The 18,983-nt window shown below is 43.0% G+C and overlaps 1 protein-coding gene across 1 annotated transcript in view; it reads right to left on the bottom strand.

The window, feature by feature from the left end:
* SLC9A2 (solute carrier family 9 member A2) overlaps positions 1 to 15,486 on the bottom strand; it is a 30,734-nt gene extending 15,248 nt beyond the window's left edge. Inside the window, exons 1-3 of the mRNA XM_086610429.1 lie at positions 15,204 to 15,486; positions 9,255 to 9,718; positions 3,558 to 3,808 (exon numbers count right to left, since the gene is read on the bottom strand). Of these exons, the coding sequence (XP_086466555.1) occupies positions 3,558 to 3,808; positions 9,255 to 9,718; positions 15,204 to 15,486 (998 nt within the window). The remainder of the gene's footprint in view (positions 1 to 3,557; positions 3,809 to 9,254; positions 9,719 to 15,203) is intronic.
* Positions 15,487 to 18,983: the final 3,497 nt, after the last annotated feature.

Here is an 18,983-nt window from a genome sequence, read left to right as displayed (position 1 = left end):
TAAAATGAATAGTTTTCATTATTATAGTCATTTAGGAAAGCCCTGCAGCTTGGGAAGTGGGGTAGCATGCTCTGGACACGGTTTGTTTTTGGATCCTGAGGTAATGGAGACGCTGTAAATAGATGTCTGATAAGAATCTGTCACCAGATTAATCAGGATCTTTGCAAGCTGTAACTTAAAACACCTACCACACTTAACCACTAGAATTTAAAGGGATGGCACTCATATATATAATATTATTTTCAGTCACATTTTATGTTAACTAAACCACGAGTGCTGCACATTATTTGTTACTCTTAGGTAAGTAACATTCCACAGCTAATCACAGCTAACTTTATGAATCTGATATACCTCCAGAGTACCTATCTACATTAGAAAAAAAAACTGTTGAAGTCTCTTTAATTTGGAAGTGATATAGAAACATAGTGTTAGAATTTAATAAAAAATATTTATTTAAATATGCAAGATTTTATGTACATTATTATAATACGTTCTTCCCAAACTAAATTTTTACTGTCACCATAATCTAAGGAAAAGCTTAGGTGTGTTTTGGTTTATGTTTCTTATCCACACACACTAATTCTGGCTTCCACTTCTGTGACCTGAGGTAGTTGCCTTGGTCAAGAAAGGGAGGGAAAAAACAGTTAATTGAAATTAACCTGCAACCTTCTGTGCTTCTGAAGAATAAAAGTCTTCCTGTACAAACAGTACAGTTTCTGTCATGATTGCAATAAACTAGTCCTCTGGGTTCAATCCTCAAGTTTCCTTGACCTACTAAATTTACAGTAGTTTCAATGTTTGTTCCTTTCAGCCTGCTAACTCACTGTTGCAAAAAAAAAAACCAAAACAAAAATGAAACACATATTAATAGTTCTGTTGCTTCACAGCCCTTATGAGAAATTAGTAAGCTGAAAATGCAGTATTATAATTAGAAATAGAACCAAGCAAATAAAGTTCAGATTCACATCAGTATGTTTTACAGCCGTGCTCCTGGTTCAAGCCTGGCTCTAATTAGAGTAGAAGCTCTTTCCTCTCCTTCTGGAGAGGAGTTTCTCACTGCAGCTCATAAGGACATGGTTCAGTCCCTTCGCTATTTCAGCCAGGTAACGCAGTGCAGGAGTTATACAAAGATGCTTCAAGAATCATTTGTTCCCAGAACGAGTACACAAACTTATCAGAAGAGGGACAAGCACCTTTCATTCCCCTCTATTCCTCTGCCAGTGAATTCCTACTTGCACAGAAATGAGGCGCTCTGTGTATGTAGCTTGTTTAACACTGTACGTTCCTGCTCATGTCCTCCACCTAAAGTATGGTACAGCATGTAATCAGAAGGTCTCGCTGACTATCTTTATGAACCTGGTCATGAAGGAAGTGGGAATCAAAAGTGTAACAGACTCATGTGAATGTGGGTGAAAAAAGGGGGATCAGGCAGATATTCCCTATAGGCTGAACGATAAATGGCCATGGAACCATACAGTGAATACACAACCCAGGTTGTAAGGAACACTCCAAGGTCATTTGGTCCCACTACACGCCGAAAGGAGGGCTGGCTGTGAAGCCAGACACCGGCAATCACGCCGTGAGTCATTCACTGCAGAAAATGACCAGGAACTCTGCACCAGCACACGCTGCACCACGACACAGAGCGAAATGCTCTCTGTGGTTCGAAGCCTAATAAAACGTGGAGAGCACGGAGTAGATTTACTCCAGGAGGATGTGGAGATTACAGGAGCTCCGAGACCCTCAGGAGCACCGCTGGGAGGCGGCACGCTTGAGTTCTCACGACAGCTGAGACTCCATTTGGCTGCAGAGCCCTTCCTGCTGTCCCTGGGCATTACTGATGTATCCGCTCCCTCAGCTGCTACAAAATACCTTTAGCGTCAAAACACATACAGGGCATTTTGAAGATGATATTTTATTTTCTGTTGTGCTGTTGGAGGGAAAAAGTACTTTGTGTTTCCTCTCCTGTTTTTCACCCACTCAGGGGCAAATGAAGAGGAACAGGGTGATGGTGCCACACAAAGCCCTGGTATACTGGTTGCAGGCACTGGCACGTGGTGGGTTCACGGACCCACCATGCCCTTTCCCTTGTGTCCTGGACGCAGATTGTCCAAATCAGTATGTTCCTGAATACTGCTACAATTTTTTTCCATGTTCAGTTTAGCCACACATTTTTGGTTTAGAAGCCCTTTAAGTATTTGATCATAGGATGTCAGGGACATTTGACTTAAGAAGTGGAGGAAACTAGAAACCACACAAATGCTATGAATAGAAGCCAGGGATAGAGATGGCACATTTATGAACTCGGTGAAAGTGGATGCATATGTTACTTTATTTAGGCTCATATCAGAGAAAGAAACCCATGCAATCTTTAGCTCTTCACTTACATTAAAGTACTAACCCATCCCATTTCATGACATATTTCTATTTTTATATCACCTAAATCATCAGCTGTAAGTTTCCATGTAAATTGCCTTCCAGCCGCAGAAAACCTCATACTGGCATGACTACGATATCAAACCTATCTTTGCTTTCCTAAAAGGTAATCATCAGATGAGGTATTACCAAGTATTAGTGATACTCAGAAGTAACATCTGAGCTTTCATAAAAAGCTATGCTTCTCATGTCTGAAGGACTCATATTTGCCACTAGAACAATATAAAGTTATTAAAGTTGGCCTTTAAAAATATCAGCTGGAATCACAGCAAACCATTTAAGTATATCAAATGTCATAAAGGCTCTTTCTAAAGTTGAGGTTGCTACAGTATAAAACAGCACCAAGCGAGAGGCCATGCTCTCTCTTTACTGAAGCCCAGGAGTGAAAAACCAGGAGTGAAAATATTTTTATCTGTTGGAAGTGGAAAGAATAATATTATTTTATACATAATATAAGCATTATAACACACAAACACATGTATCAAGACACTAAACTAAAGGGTTATATCACCATAGGTCTAGATTCTGCAAATTTTTACATTCACCCGATCCTTACTCTGCTTGTAATCCAGCAGGAGTTTGCCTTAATGATACATACATTGTCTTCATGGAATGGCATTTACTGGCTGCCCACATGACTAACTGAAGACGTAGTTTCACAATATATTGGCATCGGAAGAGAAGCCAGTTCATGAAGTTCCCAGCCACCACTCCCACTCCCTCCCAGCCACCGCTGTCCCCACATCACTGTGGGCCACCCCTCAGCCATGGCCTTACAACTAGTTGTAGGGTCACACGAGGACACAGGTCACCACACTGATCTGGGTTAGAAATAACCCCACCAAAAATACAAGGGATTATTTTTAACTTGGAACATTTCAAAGATACGGTTTATGGTGTAATGCCATGAACAGTTTTAGTGACACAGCTGGTGTGGTGGCAAGCTGAGTGAATGGGACGGAAGGAAGCAGGAGGGGAGAGGCGGAAATTCTCAAGGCAGCATCACTGCCATGCACGGTGGAAGGATGCCATATGGCAAAGTCTGCAAAACCTGGTCCTCTCTGCAATTTCCTTTGGCATTCTTACGTGGGTGCTATTATTACTGAAGGTTGGGTACTTACGCCATGATGCCCGAGAGATGAAACATTTCAGCTGTTATGTATGACAAGTAACTGTACAGGAAGACAAAGAGTGGCTCAATCACTCGGATTTTATGGGTGAAACGGGTGGTAAAGGCTGCTACAAATCCCAAAAGGATTCCAATCAACACTCCACCGATCCCCACTATAAAGAAGTTAGCAATCCCAGCGAATATGTCAATAACCTTAATTGTGCGCATCTGGCAGAAAGACTTGAACAAATTGTACAGGACCTATGAGAAAAAGAAAGCACATTATGTTTCTGAACTGTTCTTAATTTCCCTTCATGTCATCATGTTCCTCTGCTTCAATGTTGAACTTTGACTACCTTGAACTCACTTTGAGATATGCTGTTTTTTACCTCTGGCATATTACTTGTCATCCGTAAATATCAGGGATATACACAAAGAAGGGTAAATATAATTATTCCCATTTTTGCAAATCGGACAGGTTTCTTAACCCATGCCATTCTGAAGACCAGAAGCATAGATCTATCTAATCTTTCTTTAAGTCCATTTATTTGCAGAGCTTCTAATTTTTCCACAAATGGCCATTTCAGAATGTCTCCGGAATCAAAGAAACAAAAAAGGAAGAGGAAAAAATACAGTTTCATAATCAGTGAAATATCAGGTTATTTTCAAATGTGTTTCATCTACATGAGACACCAAGGCAGTACTGAATTAGACCATAGATCCATCTGGCATGGAGGGGTGGGGGAGAGAGGATGGGCAGTGACAACTCCAAGGAGTACAAGAAACACAGCATTCATGGAATGCTCTTTCACTGATGAAAATGAAGAATCCAATGGCTTAAAGATGTCTCAAACTTTAGGTAATTTGTAGAGATTTGTTAAAAAATTGTTAAATTTTTTAAAAGAACTGTTACCATGTATTTGCTCAATTTAATTACCCAAGAGTTCATAACCATCCTCCAAAACAAACTGGGTCAATGGGATTATCGCATTTTCTTAGCCAGAGAGCCTTTTTGTTTTACACAGGAAAGAGAATGATGCAACTTTCACATTTCTCTACTAACCAGTATTTTAGTTACTACAAAACAGACAACAATGGAATCAGTTACTCTTAAAGAAACTTTAAAGGGTCTCCCCATTCGCAGACTCACTTGGGAGATTTAAGCATTGCCTGGTGTGGCATGTATGCTCCCAGCCGTGTGGTACCTTCATGGCTACAGAGGCCCCTTGTACAGCTCTAAGCTTGGTCATAGGCACCTGACCCTACCACAAAACAGATCCAAGCCAGAAGCGGAAAGTGGGTTCATGGGCTAAGCCACCTTGGTCATAATAAACACCTGACTAATAATTTTGGACAGTTTGCAGGAGTTAAATCTCTGCCTTCTTTCTGGACTTCTTGGTAAACCAAATAAGCTTCCCTATCAGAATGCTATTTGAGAGAACAATGTTTTATCAGTACTTGCATTGTGCCAAAAATGTAGGTGCTTGAATAGCAACTGGGAGGGATTTGCCATGTTTGCAGTCTTGTTCTCTCTCACATGACAGAAAGTAAGTTGTACAGCTCTTCTTGGCCAAATTCAATAGGTCTTACAGAGGTAAAAGTTCTCACTATAGACTAACGCAAAGACATGCCCTATTGTGGCTCCTTTGGGCTAAGTGAAAGGAAAGAACTGAAAAAGTAGAGAAAAAATATATTCCAGAGCAAGCATGAAAAAAGAAGGTTAAATCAAACCTAGCATGGTCACCAGTAATTTCCAATTTTCATTACAAAGCAACAAACAGGGCAAGAGCAGGAGCAGGAGCATGAGCTATTTATTTGATAAGGATGATTCTCTCAGGATGAGTCCACCTGGGAGAAGAGTCTTTTTTCACTTGGACAAACCTCTTCGTCTTGTTGCTCTGAGGCAGATTCCCAGCTTTTTTGCCCTGTTCCTTGTTAGTATGTCCTGTGCAGGACGGGAAAGCAATGTCATAGGCTTCACTGGTTTTCAGCCTGGTTTGATTTGCAGACCTTATGGATTTGCATGAAGGTGTGCCTTTGTTGGTCACTTTACAAGGACCTCTCAGTCCAAGAACTCCCAGGAATCTCCATGAATTACAGACTGAAGAGAAAATTGAAGTGTTGATTTGTGTCATTTGCAAGGAGGAGTTCCCTTGAGTCACTTTTTGAACCTTGGGACTACCCGAGTTGTGTTATTCTTCAAGACACCTACAGAATTTGACCTGGCAGAATACTCCCTCTGTACATATCAGGGAAGATGATTGTTTTCTTTAATTGGAGTTTTAAATAGCCTTTTCTATATTTTAAAAAGTAGCTACATAAATATATACAAGGCAAGTCTCCATGAGAGATGCTTGTAAAGAAGTGTATAATTCTGATCTACTCAAGCAATAGCCTTTCCATAACATCATCTCATTCTCACAGTGAAGTATCACCCTGCAAACAGAACGGAGTCTGTTGTTTCCACATACAGACATTCCCATAAATCTGTAGTCTGTTGCCGTAAGTTATTAGAAAGAAGAAAAGCAACGTTCTCTTTTGTACCTCGGATCAAAACCAGACCGCCACGGTAGACGCAGCAGCTAGGACTATGGAATGTCATGAACACAATTTTAATCTCGTTCCTATTGTTCTTTATTTACACTGCTGTAAATGAGATCAAAATCAGGTTCACTTCCCTTTTACTGTACAGCAGTTCAGTTTTACAGCTTTCTCTAAGCTTTCAGGTGAGTTAACATCAACTCTGGTCACATTTTGTAAAGTGTTTGGTATGAAAACAGGTGGTTTTTTTTTTTCAAGTTCCAGATTTGCATTTACACAATATTCTTCAGCTGAACTCACTGAAGGCTACGCCAAGGAATATAAGTCATCAACCACTTTTTAATCTTGTCTCAGAGTATCTCTGCTCTTCCTAGACACTAATTGCTCATTTTCATCAGTTCTCAGTTGTTAGATTTTAATTCTGAAATTACTTTAAAGCATTCTAAAATAATGTTTTCAGTAGAGGCGGAATACAGAGCACTGCCGTAATGTTTTCTAACATGGGAATAATATTATTGCAATGACACTGGCTCCTTCTTTGTGATTTTAAGCCCCGAATTGGAATTTGAACTGCTAACACTCAACTGTGATCCTGCCATTTAATATCACTTGGCTAGCTATCACTGACTCCCCAGTCTTTCAGTAAAGGACCAACTCTGAGCAAGAAGCCAACAGGCAAACACTGTTCTCACCCAAATTCAAGCACCAAAATTCCATCGGTGGGGTAAAAGGATCATCCAAACACACAAGCATATGGCAAAGACTATCAGGCACGAAAGAGAAATGCAGCAGAGCTGAGATTCCTGAGGAAGCACACCTCACTTTGTATCTAAAATGAAGGTGTGGTAGCACATTTTCTGAAAAGGGAAAGCATAATGACGCTGCTATCCTAATAAAAGCTTTTATTAGGAGCAGCCAGGCAGTGCAAGTGGGATAGCAGGAAGAAGGGCTTGAAGTATTTAGAAAGCATGTTTACTAAAGCCACGCCGTTCTGCACTGCCCATCTGTGCATCTGTGTAGCCCCTGGGTTTTTTGATACTGCAGTGGCCACAGGAATCACACAGCTTCAGTGGGTGGCCAGCCTGCCTTCAGCTCCCCTCCTGCTTCATCCTTGCATCCCACAGGAGGCACGTGCCAGGGCAGGCTGGACTCAAGGGCTCCAGCAGATGAAAGCTGGAAGGGGCTGAGCTCTGCCTGCTAGCTGGTTCTACCAGCTCTCTCAGTGACATGACAAGGGCAGAGGAACAGACAGTATTTACAAAACATCATCTCCTTTGAACAGATAGCCGCATAACCCCGGCAGCACCACAGCGAGGACTGGTCCAGTCCCACCACTATGGGACTGGGGAGGGGAGGACCTTTAAGGGCACCCCATGAGGGATCTGTGTGATGGCCTGGGTCACGTTTTAATTACAATCACATGATTTCAGGTGTGCAAAATCATAATGAGGAACCATTAGCAGACCAATGCTTAGCATGTGGAAACCACTTGATCTCCTGCCAAGTGCTGCCTTTAAGCGATAGCGGGGAAGTAAGACTGAATGTACTGTAATTTCCTTTCACTCCCTCATGAATATATGTATGGCATATGCTGGGCTGGCCCTGCAGACTCCTCGGAGTTTCTCCCCCTGCGTTAGGGCATCTGGGCAGGCATGCCGTGAGAAAGGACTACCTCCAAAGAAGGCAATAATGACGTCTATAGGAAAGCCGGGCATCACGGTTATTAAACTGCCGTGCCAGTGCCTATAAAAATGGTGCTTTTTGAGCAATTTGCCATTAGGCAATGGCACACACTAATACTTCCATCATCAGGATGCAGTGCTTTCCTAGTAAATCTTGCTGAACTAACTGTTGCTCCAGTGGAAAGGCAATTGATTTTGTGATTGGGAAAAGTGATTTTGGTCAGGAAAAATCCACAAAAAAAAAAAGCACTTCGCATTAACATAAAACCACATTAACATAAAACATAAAAATTTTTTCCCCTCAAAAAAACTTGTATGAAAAGAATTCCACTGCATGAGTGGCCATCAAGAGTGAACAGAGACAGATACAGCCATGGCTGAACTGCTAAGCCTTTTGAAACTCAGTATTTACACTCACTTATTTTCAAGACCAGCTTAAGTATCGGTTTAGTAATGGCAGGCAGGTTCAGCTGTAAAGTAATGAGAAAAGCTAGGCTTTAAGGCAAGCCCGTAGAGAGGATGCAATTCAGCTGGCTGGATAGCAACAGAATCAGGTAAAGCACGAAGCATAAATTAAAAATAAAACAGTACTCCCATGGACACACAAGAAATGATCAGTACCAAGGCTCAAATTAAATTATGAGATATAAATGTGTAAGGCAGCTGAGGCAAAGTCCTAGAAAAGGGTAAAACCAAAGGACACTTCTGCACAGAATGGAACAAGAGTAAGAAGCCAGCAACAGAGACAGAGAAGGTGTAGATCCTTCTGGCATATGGAAAACTGGACCTCCATGTCTCACAAAACAGAAAGCATGCCAGGACCTTGCTGGCATGAGCAGGATTTCAATTAAGGCACGGATAAATGGAAGTAATGTCCCAGACATGGTGTCATCAGGTACAAACAAGGGGCGCTGGGTGTTAATGGAATTTGCAGATTGCTGTCCTCAGGTCTGCACCACAAACCCAGTTCAGCTAGTTAATGATTAGAAATTACTGCCTCCAGATGGCTGTCCTATCTGATCTGTAGCCTGGGACGAATATATTGGTGGTCTCAGTGCAGTTCCAACTGGATGGGCACATGCAAAAGGCCAACATCAACCGGGTCCTGTGCCTGTTCTCCCTGTGAACATGCTGGGACACCCCATACCGGTGCTTTTCCCTCTCCTGTCCAACAACATTTCTGAAGATGAGGAAAACCTCCAGTTTCAGATTACAGAAGTAACAGAATTCAAAGACACAGAAACTAAAGAGATCAGGTAGTAAAATACCTAGAGCAAATATGCTACCATTACACATTATTCTGGTGTAGTAAGACTACCGTAGTCTCTAAATCTAAAGTTTACAGAATTATATAAACGCATGAACACTTATTGACTTGTATCCTTTAGCAAACTCTAACAACCAGATACAAAGATATACAACAGAGTGGCATGCAAACAATCACTTATTGTTTCTATCAACTAGTCATTTATCAAGTAACTTACCACAGTTATAGCATCATTCAGCAAAGACTCTCCAAACACCAGGATGTAAAGCTGCTCATTGACATGAATGTTTTCAAAAACAGCTAATACTGCCACAGGATCCACAGCTGAAATGAGGCTGCCAAAGAGCAAATTCTGCAGCAATGTGATATCAGTCAAACCAAATGCATTGATCTGGCAAATTCCATAAAGTGAAATTCCAATGCCGATGGCATTCCAGAGAGTGCCCACCACAGCATACCAGAATATGGTACCAAAGTTCTCAAAGAAAAGGCGAGTTGGCATAAAATATCCAGCGTCGAGTACAATGGGTGGTAAAAGATACAAGAAAAAAACATCACTGCTCATTACAGGTGGGGACTTCTCTTCTGCTCCAAAAATAATCCCACCAAGAAGCAATCCAACCAGAATAAGGAGACAGCTTTCAGGTACTATCGAGGGCAACTTGTGATAGAGATGAAAGCCTTCAAAGGAAATTCAAACACAAGAAAGTGAAACGGTTATTTATACAGAATCCAAAAGATTATTCTGGATTCTCTTATCTTACTTTCTAAAGTAAATAAACAGCAATTGCAGGGTAATTGTAATTTTCATTTTCATTGAAAAGACTGAACTGAACCACTGCAACAGGTTAAGGCAAATCTGTCAGCTGGGGTAGTTAACTCAGTTAATTTGGTGGAGAGTCAATTTAATAGCTGGACACTCTAGTTAATAGCTAGGCTGGCTGGAGCAACCGGAGCAACTGTGAAAATGTAGGGGTTTTGTAATGTGGAATCCTCCAGAAACACAACCCAAACACTTCTCTAGGGCAAATTACATCTAGATGGAGAAAAAAATCACGCTAACCACTCCTTCCTCCAGGCACAGCTTCACAAATTCATTTCATTTTTAGATGTATTTTAGAGTCCCAAAGCTAGGGAGGGGAAATAGCACATGTGACTTGCACCCAGTCACCCATGATCACTTCCCCAGTGACCATGAGGAAGCATTTACAGACACATTTTTCTTTCCACTTTAGAGGAGCCTCCAAATTAATTTCACAATAACCAACATGTTTTCCATAAAGTGACACTTAAGTTGTAGCTGTATTATTAATATGAACTGTGGTAGTGTCCAGAGTCTTTCGTAAAAACCTGTGCAAAGTACTGAAAAAAAGAAGAAATGGTCGAATGTTCCTTAGCCTACTAAAACTCTCCAAGCCATGCAGTTTTGATTTAAAGATTCCAGCTACTTTTAGAAGTTGACTGTTTTAAGGATGATTTTGGTAACAAATGGGAAAAGTTTTGAAGGAACTTACTCCGGCCAATCTAATGGAATGATCAACCCTATGCACTAAGGTCACATTCCAGGTCCTGGAGATGCCAATCTTTTCCAGGCTCCTCCTTATCTATATTTGGCCCACATAATTATATAGAAAACTATCCACACCCACAAGATCCTACAATTCCTGCCTAACTAAAAAGCATTTAAATTATTTTAAATGAGAGCTGCATGGAAACACTGGGTGTGGTAATAACGGGCGTCTATTTCAGTAAAACTATTTCGGTAAAAATCACACCTGTAGTCGAAACAGTTAAACTAGTGCTAGCTTGGTATAGTTCACATCCAGTTTCCCAATTTCTGTTTCTTGTGGCACCTATTTTGTTAATTCTCCTTTCATCATAGATTTTTTCCAATTAAAAGAAATCCCAAGTTCATCATTAGGAAAAAACAACTGGTTAAGAAAGACTAAGGTGAGAGCTGTTTTCATCTACCAATTTTTTACTTATGTATTCTCTAACTATTAAAGCTATTTTTAAAAGTAAGCAGCTCAAGATGCATTTGTTTTTCCTTTCTGGATGAACACAGACTGCTTTTTAATATTTAGAAACACAGCCTATGTGGCTCATTAGAAGGGCTGCCAAATTCACTGTCATTATTCGAAACCAGAATCGCCAATATCCTATATTAGCAGAACAGGTAATGACCCTGGAAACACAAGAATTTGTGGTTGCAGACCTGACTCTCCACCTTTCAGCCACTTCCACATAAACATTTTATGGTTTGTCTTAGTTTCTGCAGTGGCAAAATGCCAAGATTTCCAATACAGTGATTGAAGTTTCCCCTGAGTAAGTAGGTTTTGCTAAAAGAAAAGTTTAAAGCCCTTTGAAAGTATCTTAAATCATTTTCTCAATAAAAATTGAAGACGAGAGAATTTCTGTAAATGCATCTTTTAATGAAAACAAAAACATCTCAACCATTTGTAATGCAATGGTAATGAAATGTCCATTGTGAACATAACATAAAAATCTTTCTTTTCTTCTTTACAAGTCCTTCTTTGGAAAATTCATATCTATCAGATCTTTTGGGATTCCACCTCATCCTTAAAGGTAATAGAAAGGCTCCCACTAAGTTAAATGTGCTTTTTATCCACGTGAACAGCATCAAAGCCCCTAGAAGACTGCCTGCCTTCATGAAAGGTATTGAAAGGTGTTCAGGACAGACTGTGGTTCCCCACTGAAGGACAGATAGCTAGGATTTAGGATGCAGTGCACATCAAGTCAGGTACAGGTGCCCTGCAGGATGAGGGACATCTCCCCTGCTCTGACAGATCCACAGCAACGTGGGTGAGGAGCACTCTGGGAGCAGACCCTCTGCAGTACATGAGTACTCACACTTTCATGCTGAACCCAGGACCACAGCTACTTTCTTCTCCTCTGACCCTGTACCCAGCTTCAACAGAAGAGAAGATGTTTACCCTCAGGCCACTGGGCATTAGGACACTTGCCTAAAGTGCAAGTTCAGTACTCTTCAAGCTGAAAGTCCTTAGAGTCCTGGTTTCCTACTTCTTGGGTGAAATCCAATGCACTCTGATGCTGAAAATGCCAGTGAGACGTGTACTTCTGATTATATGTGAGTTTTCCAAGTGCCCTCTGAACAGCTTAACCTTTTTTCAGGAGAGAAGTGTTGGAAGGATATCAGATCCATTCTCAGAAGAAACACTTCTATTCGTGCATTTGTGATTAAACGTAGGAGTAATGGGAATCTGGATCAGTTAGACAACATTTTGTAGGCGTTGTAGCATAAGAATTAAGCAAAACTGGGAGGCGCGTAGACTAGTCTCACTGACTAGAGACTGCAGCCTACTTTGGGTGCACTGGGTTCCACCTAATATACTCATGGAGTCCATCAGCATGTGAGTAACATACCTCCTATATGGTATCACCACACAAGATAAAGTAGAGGTAGCCAGAAAATAACAATTGCGTTCAAGGTAATTTCTTAGATTTCAAAACGTGACTTGGTTCTGTGCTGGAATAAAAAGCCTCATTTTTCTAATGTCTTTGTGAAAATGTCAAAATGTTCAAGTTCTGCTTGACAACTTAAGGTTTTTCTTTCACACATTGTCTTTCTTGCTGCCTCTACACCTAGCCTACAATGACACGATCACAGCCAGGATCAGAGAAATCTTTCAGGTAAATCCCCTATAAAAATTAGCAAATGCTGGAACATTTCAGCTCCAGTGAAAGTGTAGTTCTGCAAAAACACATTCGTGTAAAAAGACTCGTCAGGTGATAGGCAGGTGCTGCAAGAGAATTTTCTTTGGGATCCTTCACACACCGTGAGAGCTGTTATTAAACGTGACCCTGTCTTCTGAGCTTCTCGCAGCTGAAAAGACCTTCGGGCTCTGTTCATAAAAGTTTGCTACTCGGCAGTGCCAAGCGTAAGCATTCAGCGCCTAGCCCCAGAAAGGAATTTGCGATGCCAGATTAAGCACTGAAGTTTCCTGGGCAGTGCGTGAGTCTCGAGGTGGATTTCACCCTGCCTGGCATGACAGGGGCGAGATGCCTGTGTGCTGCTTGGCAAGAAATGCTGTGGAGAGGAAGGTACGGGAGAGCCTCCTCTCTCACAGGGCTGCTCAAAGCGGCTACAGGCAGTGAGATGGGCTGGGAACCCCCTCTCCATCCATTTGAACTGAGACACATGGCCCACTCTTTGTAACACAGTTGGACGTGGCAGAGCTGACATGTCTGTATCACAGTGGTTAGAGAACTGCCCGTCTGGGCTACCTTCAGTATAAACGAAGGCACAAGCGAGTGGAAAATCAATGCTGCGGGACTGTGACTTAGGAGTGATGAGAGTCTGTGCTGGGAAGGTTTACCTGATGCGATGGCTGGATAAGGAACAACAGACGGAGCTCCAGGAGCAAGAACTGGATGTTCCTAATTCCAGTCCCGGAGCCGGGGCGCCTGTAGGTGTGGTGAAGCTGAGCACTGCCACACCTAAGGCCTCGCTGGGATCCAGCCCTCATCCCTCAGCGCACGCACGCTTACAACAGCCGAGGTAATGCCCTAGATTAGCCACACTAGCTTTCGTTTGGCATAACTGAAGAGATTTAAAAATTATATGCATTTTTCATCATCTACACTGTTTGCTTGTTTACTGTACTACAATCAGCTTGGGAAATTAGTTGAGTCACTTTTTTTATTTTTTAGATACTTATGCACTATCTCATGATAGTCAGAATGTACAGTCCTACAGAAATTATGTATTATTGTGTATGTATGTGTGCTTACGTATTTCAAAAGGCGTCCCTGTAACCTTTAATAAACCAGAAACTTTTTCACTAGACTTAGCTTATTCAAGAGTTCTTGCTGTCTCTAAGCTCGGAAGCCAGAGCAATTTTACAATACTCAACTGGCTGAGATAAGTTCTCTACCCAACTCCATATTTTCTGGCTCCGTATTACAGTTCATGACAAACTGGAGCGTATCACATTTGAACTCTGTCCTGATTCTGCAAACACCTAAATACATACGCCAGGCTAAGCATGCATCTTTAACGCATTAAGATACATGCATCAAGACACATGCATCCTTAATGGATGCATCATACAATATTTCTGTGGAAAGTAATGAAGCCATAGCAAGCTGCTCGGGTAGAGGATCAGGCCCCCAGCTACAACACTAGCCGTGGCAGGAGGTGAGTACAAATTTTTGTTTCTGCAGAATCCTAATTACCTGATCACTAACCAGAATGTCACACAGTCTATTTAAATGTCACAAGCAGAAGTTAAAGTTTTAAGTTTTATCGAAGCGTTCTATCAGAATGAGTATTATCACAGTTTTTATGGAAATCTGAGCTGCAAAATCAGACTTCTGAATCAAACAACTGGAGCATGAGTAAACTTTTTTTGTTCCCACGGCTTTATTCCTTACATCGAGATTATCTGCTAGTCAAGAAGATAAAAAGTTCATCGTTTGCAGAGATGTACTGATTTTCAAGTGGCTCTCTAGGACACCTTTATGTGATATTCTTTAGATTATAATACTGTACTCATTTTTGTTTGGAACACAGAAAGCTAATTAAAAACCATTATATATAAGCTGCACGAAACACTGTGAAACTATGCAATACAAATATTTTCCACATGAGGGAAGAGGTGGCCTTTCTTACTCATTCAGCGCTGTCTTTTTTGCCTTTCTCGGGACATTAGTGAATGGTGGGAAAGTAAAATGAGGAGGCTTACTCTACCCTCATAAATATTTGCTTTCCATCGATCCGTTGTTCTGTTCCGAAACTGCCATTGTACCCAGCGTTATTTTAAGAAATAGAAGATAGTGCTCAAACAAACGGCAGCGGGGCGATCGAGGAAGAGTCAGTCGAGCGCCGGGTGAACTCTGGATTTTACAGTCCTCGTAGCCCGGGGTTTACGCGTTGCCGCAGAGGGCTGGAGGTAATGCCTTTTCTCCTCCACACCTTTCCTAACCGAGAAAACCCCGTCTTCTGCCAGCCAAATCACGCCCGGGCATCCCGCCCCGCGGAGGAGCATCAGCCTCCGGCCGCCCCCGCGCCCGCGCCCCACGCCGCCGGGCGCGGATGGCCCCAGCCCGGGTGCCCGCGGCGGGCCCGGGGGCGGGAGGCCCGGGAGGGCAGGGGGAGAGAGGGTCGCCCGACGGCCCCGCTCACCGATCTTGGCGAGGGAGGCCAGCAGGATCCAGAGGGTGATCTCGAAGGGGATTTGCACGTGGGGGTAGTCCAGAGTGAAGACGTGCAGCCGCGTCTCCTCGAAGGCGGTGCCGCTGGGGCTCGGCGTGGTGCCGGTGCCCATCGCCGAGGAGCCGGGCGACTGGCTCTCCGAGGTGGCCCGCGCCTCCGCCGCCCCGGCCGCCAGCACCGCCAGCACCGGCACCAGCCTCAGCGCCGGCAGCAAAGGCGCGGCGGGGCGCGGGGGGCCGCCGCGGCTGCCCATGGCGTCCCCGCTCCCGGCCCGGCGCGCCGCTGCCCTACGGCCCCGCGCCCGCCGCCGCCACCATCCCGCCGCCGCAGGCACCTGCCGCCGCCGCGGCCCCGCCGGCTCCGCCTCCTCCCCGGTGACTGGGCGAGTCCCGGCCCGGCGCCGGCGGCCGGCCGCGGCGCCCCGCTCCCCCCGCGCCGTCCCCGGGGCCGCCCCCGCGGGGCAAAGCCGCGGGCTGGCCCCGCCGCCGCCCGCCGCCCGCCGCCGGCCCCGGCCGCCCCGCCGCGCCCGCCCGGCCGCTGTCAGGCGCCGCGGGAGCGCCCGGGCCGGGGCCGGATCCCGGCCGCCGCCAGGTGCTCGGGCTGGGTGCGGGGCGGCCCGTCACCGGCGTAAGAGGGTGTTCGGGCACCCAGGCACCGGTTCCTACCCCCGGTACGTGCCGAGAGGAACGGGCCTGCGGAGAACAGCCACAGCCGCAGGGTGTTCCTTTAACTGTAAATTGCTGTAGGAGATTCGTATGCAGTCGTGTGAATACACATATGTATCTATATAAACTAATTTAGAGAGTTAACACGCTCTATTTGGGTATGTACACGCCTATGTATACATATATATATAGTCTCTAAATATGTATATAGTGACTATGTACGTATATGTATATACATATGTTCGAATGTGTGTGTATATATACATACGCATGTGTGCACGTATATATTTTTTGAATAAAGTAAATTTTATATATTCATATACTTATGTATGTATATGTACATGTATATGTTGCCATTACCAAATACAGGAAAGGTGCTTCTACCAAATATATGAAAGACAACATTCTGTATCCACTAATTAAGAGTTAAATTCCGTTAATTTAGAGTTAAAAGAACACAGTCGGTATACATATATGTATTTACATTCATATATGTATGTAGGTTCCTATATATGTATATACATGCTGTATAATATATATCGTATATGTATCTAATTATATAGTAAATTACATAACATATATATTGTACTATATATAATTATATAGTATATTATATAACATACTTACTATATATAGAGATAGATAATATATATTATATGAATATATATTATCTACATGTTGCCCCCATCAAACACGTGATAGGCACAAGCCTATTTCTGTTAATTAAGAGATTTACATTCTGTTCATTCAGAGAGCTAAAAAACACACTGTATAAACCTATATGAGTGTTCACATATATATTCTCGTGTATGTGTATAAATATATGACTAATAATATGTTTGTGTGTGTGTGTGGTGGCAATATTGAACCTGTGATTGGCAAAATCCTCTTCCTGAAGGCATTGGGATTTTGCGATGATTTTCAGCACAGCCAGTATTCCATCAGATACTGCTGGGCAGCGGCTTTCCGTATTTCTGAAAGAATGGAATCTCAGCCAAGATGTGCTCATGACTTCACTTGTGAGTAAGAGAGTGTTCCAAAGCTCAAACTCATAAAACCTTTATAGCACACCGTTCTGCGTGCCTTATAGCAAAGCATGTCTGTCTTGACTTCAAACAAAACAAAAGCAGGTAGGAAGAGCTCTCCTTTTCCCCCCCCAAGTGGTAAAAAGTAATCAGTGGCTACTGTTTCTATAGTGAGTTAAAGTTAAAGCTCAGAATCAATTAGCTGAATATCTGTAGCTGTCATTTACCTCCTGAACCCCAAAACAGGGTTTTCAGCCTGTGGTTTTGACAAATTTAAAAACATGACTCTAATAAAATGACACCTTTTTTATCTACAAGTCAACCAGGAGAACATGTTTGAATATCAAACCAGTGTGTACATCATCTAACCCTCTAGCTGCGTGTGGTGTCTTCATAGGTCCTTTTATTTGTTATATTAGAATCTCTGGAAGAAGAGAAACAGATAAATAGCGCCAATTCTGAGGGCATTTCCTTTATATGGAAAAAAAATACAAAAAGAACGTGCACTGTCATTCCTGAATTTCCTGGTCCCTGTCAAAAGATCATCTGCAAGAAGAGAAGTCTAACCCTTAGGTAAAGGGTATAGCGTTATCTCTCACCTGCGAATCAGACTGTAAATCATAAATTTAATTCAGTCTAAAATCATAAGATCTGTAATTTTAATTGCATGTCTCATTTTATGACCTTTCCTGCGGATGAAGAAAGCCTTTCTAAAAATACAGTTATGAAAGTGTTGATACCTCCTCTCCTAAGAGCAGTGTTACAAATCCTCTCTAGTTGCGTGACCTGCACCTTCAGGATATTGCACTGGACTGAAAATTATCATAGGATCATGGAACAGTTTGGGTTGGAAGGGACCTTTAAAGGTCATCTAGTCCAACCCCACTGCAGTGAGCAGGGACATCTTGAACTAGGTCAGGTTACTCAGAGCCCCGTCCAACCTCACCTTGAATGTCTCCAGGGATGGGGCATACACCACCTCTCTGGACTACCTGTTCCAGTGTTCCACTACCATCATTGTAAAAAATGTCTTCCTTTTATCTAGTCTAACTTTATCCTCTTTTAGTTTAAAACCATTACCCCTTGTCCTATCACAACAAGCCCTGCTAAAATGTTTGTCTCCATCTTTCTTATAGGCCCCTTTCAAGTACTGAAAGGCTGCAATAAGGTCTCCCCAGAGCCTTCTCCAGGCTGAACAACCTCAACTCTCTCAGTCTGTCTTCACAGGAGAGGCAGTCCAGCCCTCAGATCATCTTTGTGGCCCTCCTCTGGACTGGCTCCAACAGCTCCATGTCTTTCCTGTACTGAGGATCTCTCCAAGTGGGGTCTCAGGAGAGCAGTGTAGAGGGGCAGAATCACCTCCCTTGACCTGCTGGCCACACTTCTTTGGATGCAGCCCAGGAAATGGTTGGCTTTCTGGGCTGCCAGCACACACTGCTGGCTCATGTCCAGCTTTCTATTACCATTACCTTCAAGTTCTTCTCTTCAGGGCTGTTCTCAATCTATTCATCTCCCAGTTTGTATTGGTACCAGGGATTGCCGTGACCCAGTGCAAGACCTTGCAGTTGGCCTTGTTGAATCTCATGAGGTTCACACAGGTCCACTTCTCAAGCTTGTCCAGATCCCTCTGAATGGCATCCCGTCCTTCAGGCATGTCAACTGCACCACTCAGCTTTGTGTCATTTGCAGACTTGCTGGGGGTGCACTCAATTCCACTCTGTATGCCATTGATGAAGATATTAAACAATATTGATCCCAGTATAGACCCCTGAGGGACAGCGCATTGACATTATTTTCAATCATGTCAATTATTTTCAATAATGTCAATGAAAAAGCATTGGCAAGAGCAAGCTGGCCAAGGCTGTTGGAAGTATGGTTATTTATATACTGTGCCATTGACCTTTTTCTCTAAAATCACCTCATAATTCCTCTCTATACTGGGATTCGTATCCCAATGAATAGTCATAGCAGAAATATGCTGCAAGCAGGGAACTGGATGATTGTACGATAGCCCCACAGGCTTTTTGAAATTGTGAACAGCCGGCTGAGGATTTTCAGTT

The sequence above is a fragment of the Tauraco erythrolophus genome, chromosome 1, assembly GCF_009769465.1.
Source record: "Tauraco erythrolophus isolate bTauEry1 chromosome 1, bTauEry1.pri, whole genome shotgun sequence".
Taxonomy (NCBI): domain Eukaryota; kingdom Metazoa; phylum Chordata; class Aves; order Musophagiformes; family Musophagidae; genus Tauraco; species Tauraco erythrolophus.
The sequence above is the reverse complement of the archived record's forward strand: the minus strand, read 5'-3'. Positions and strand labels throughout refer to the sequence as shown.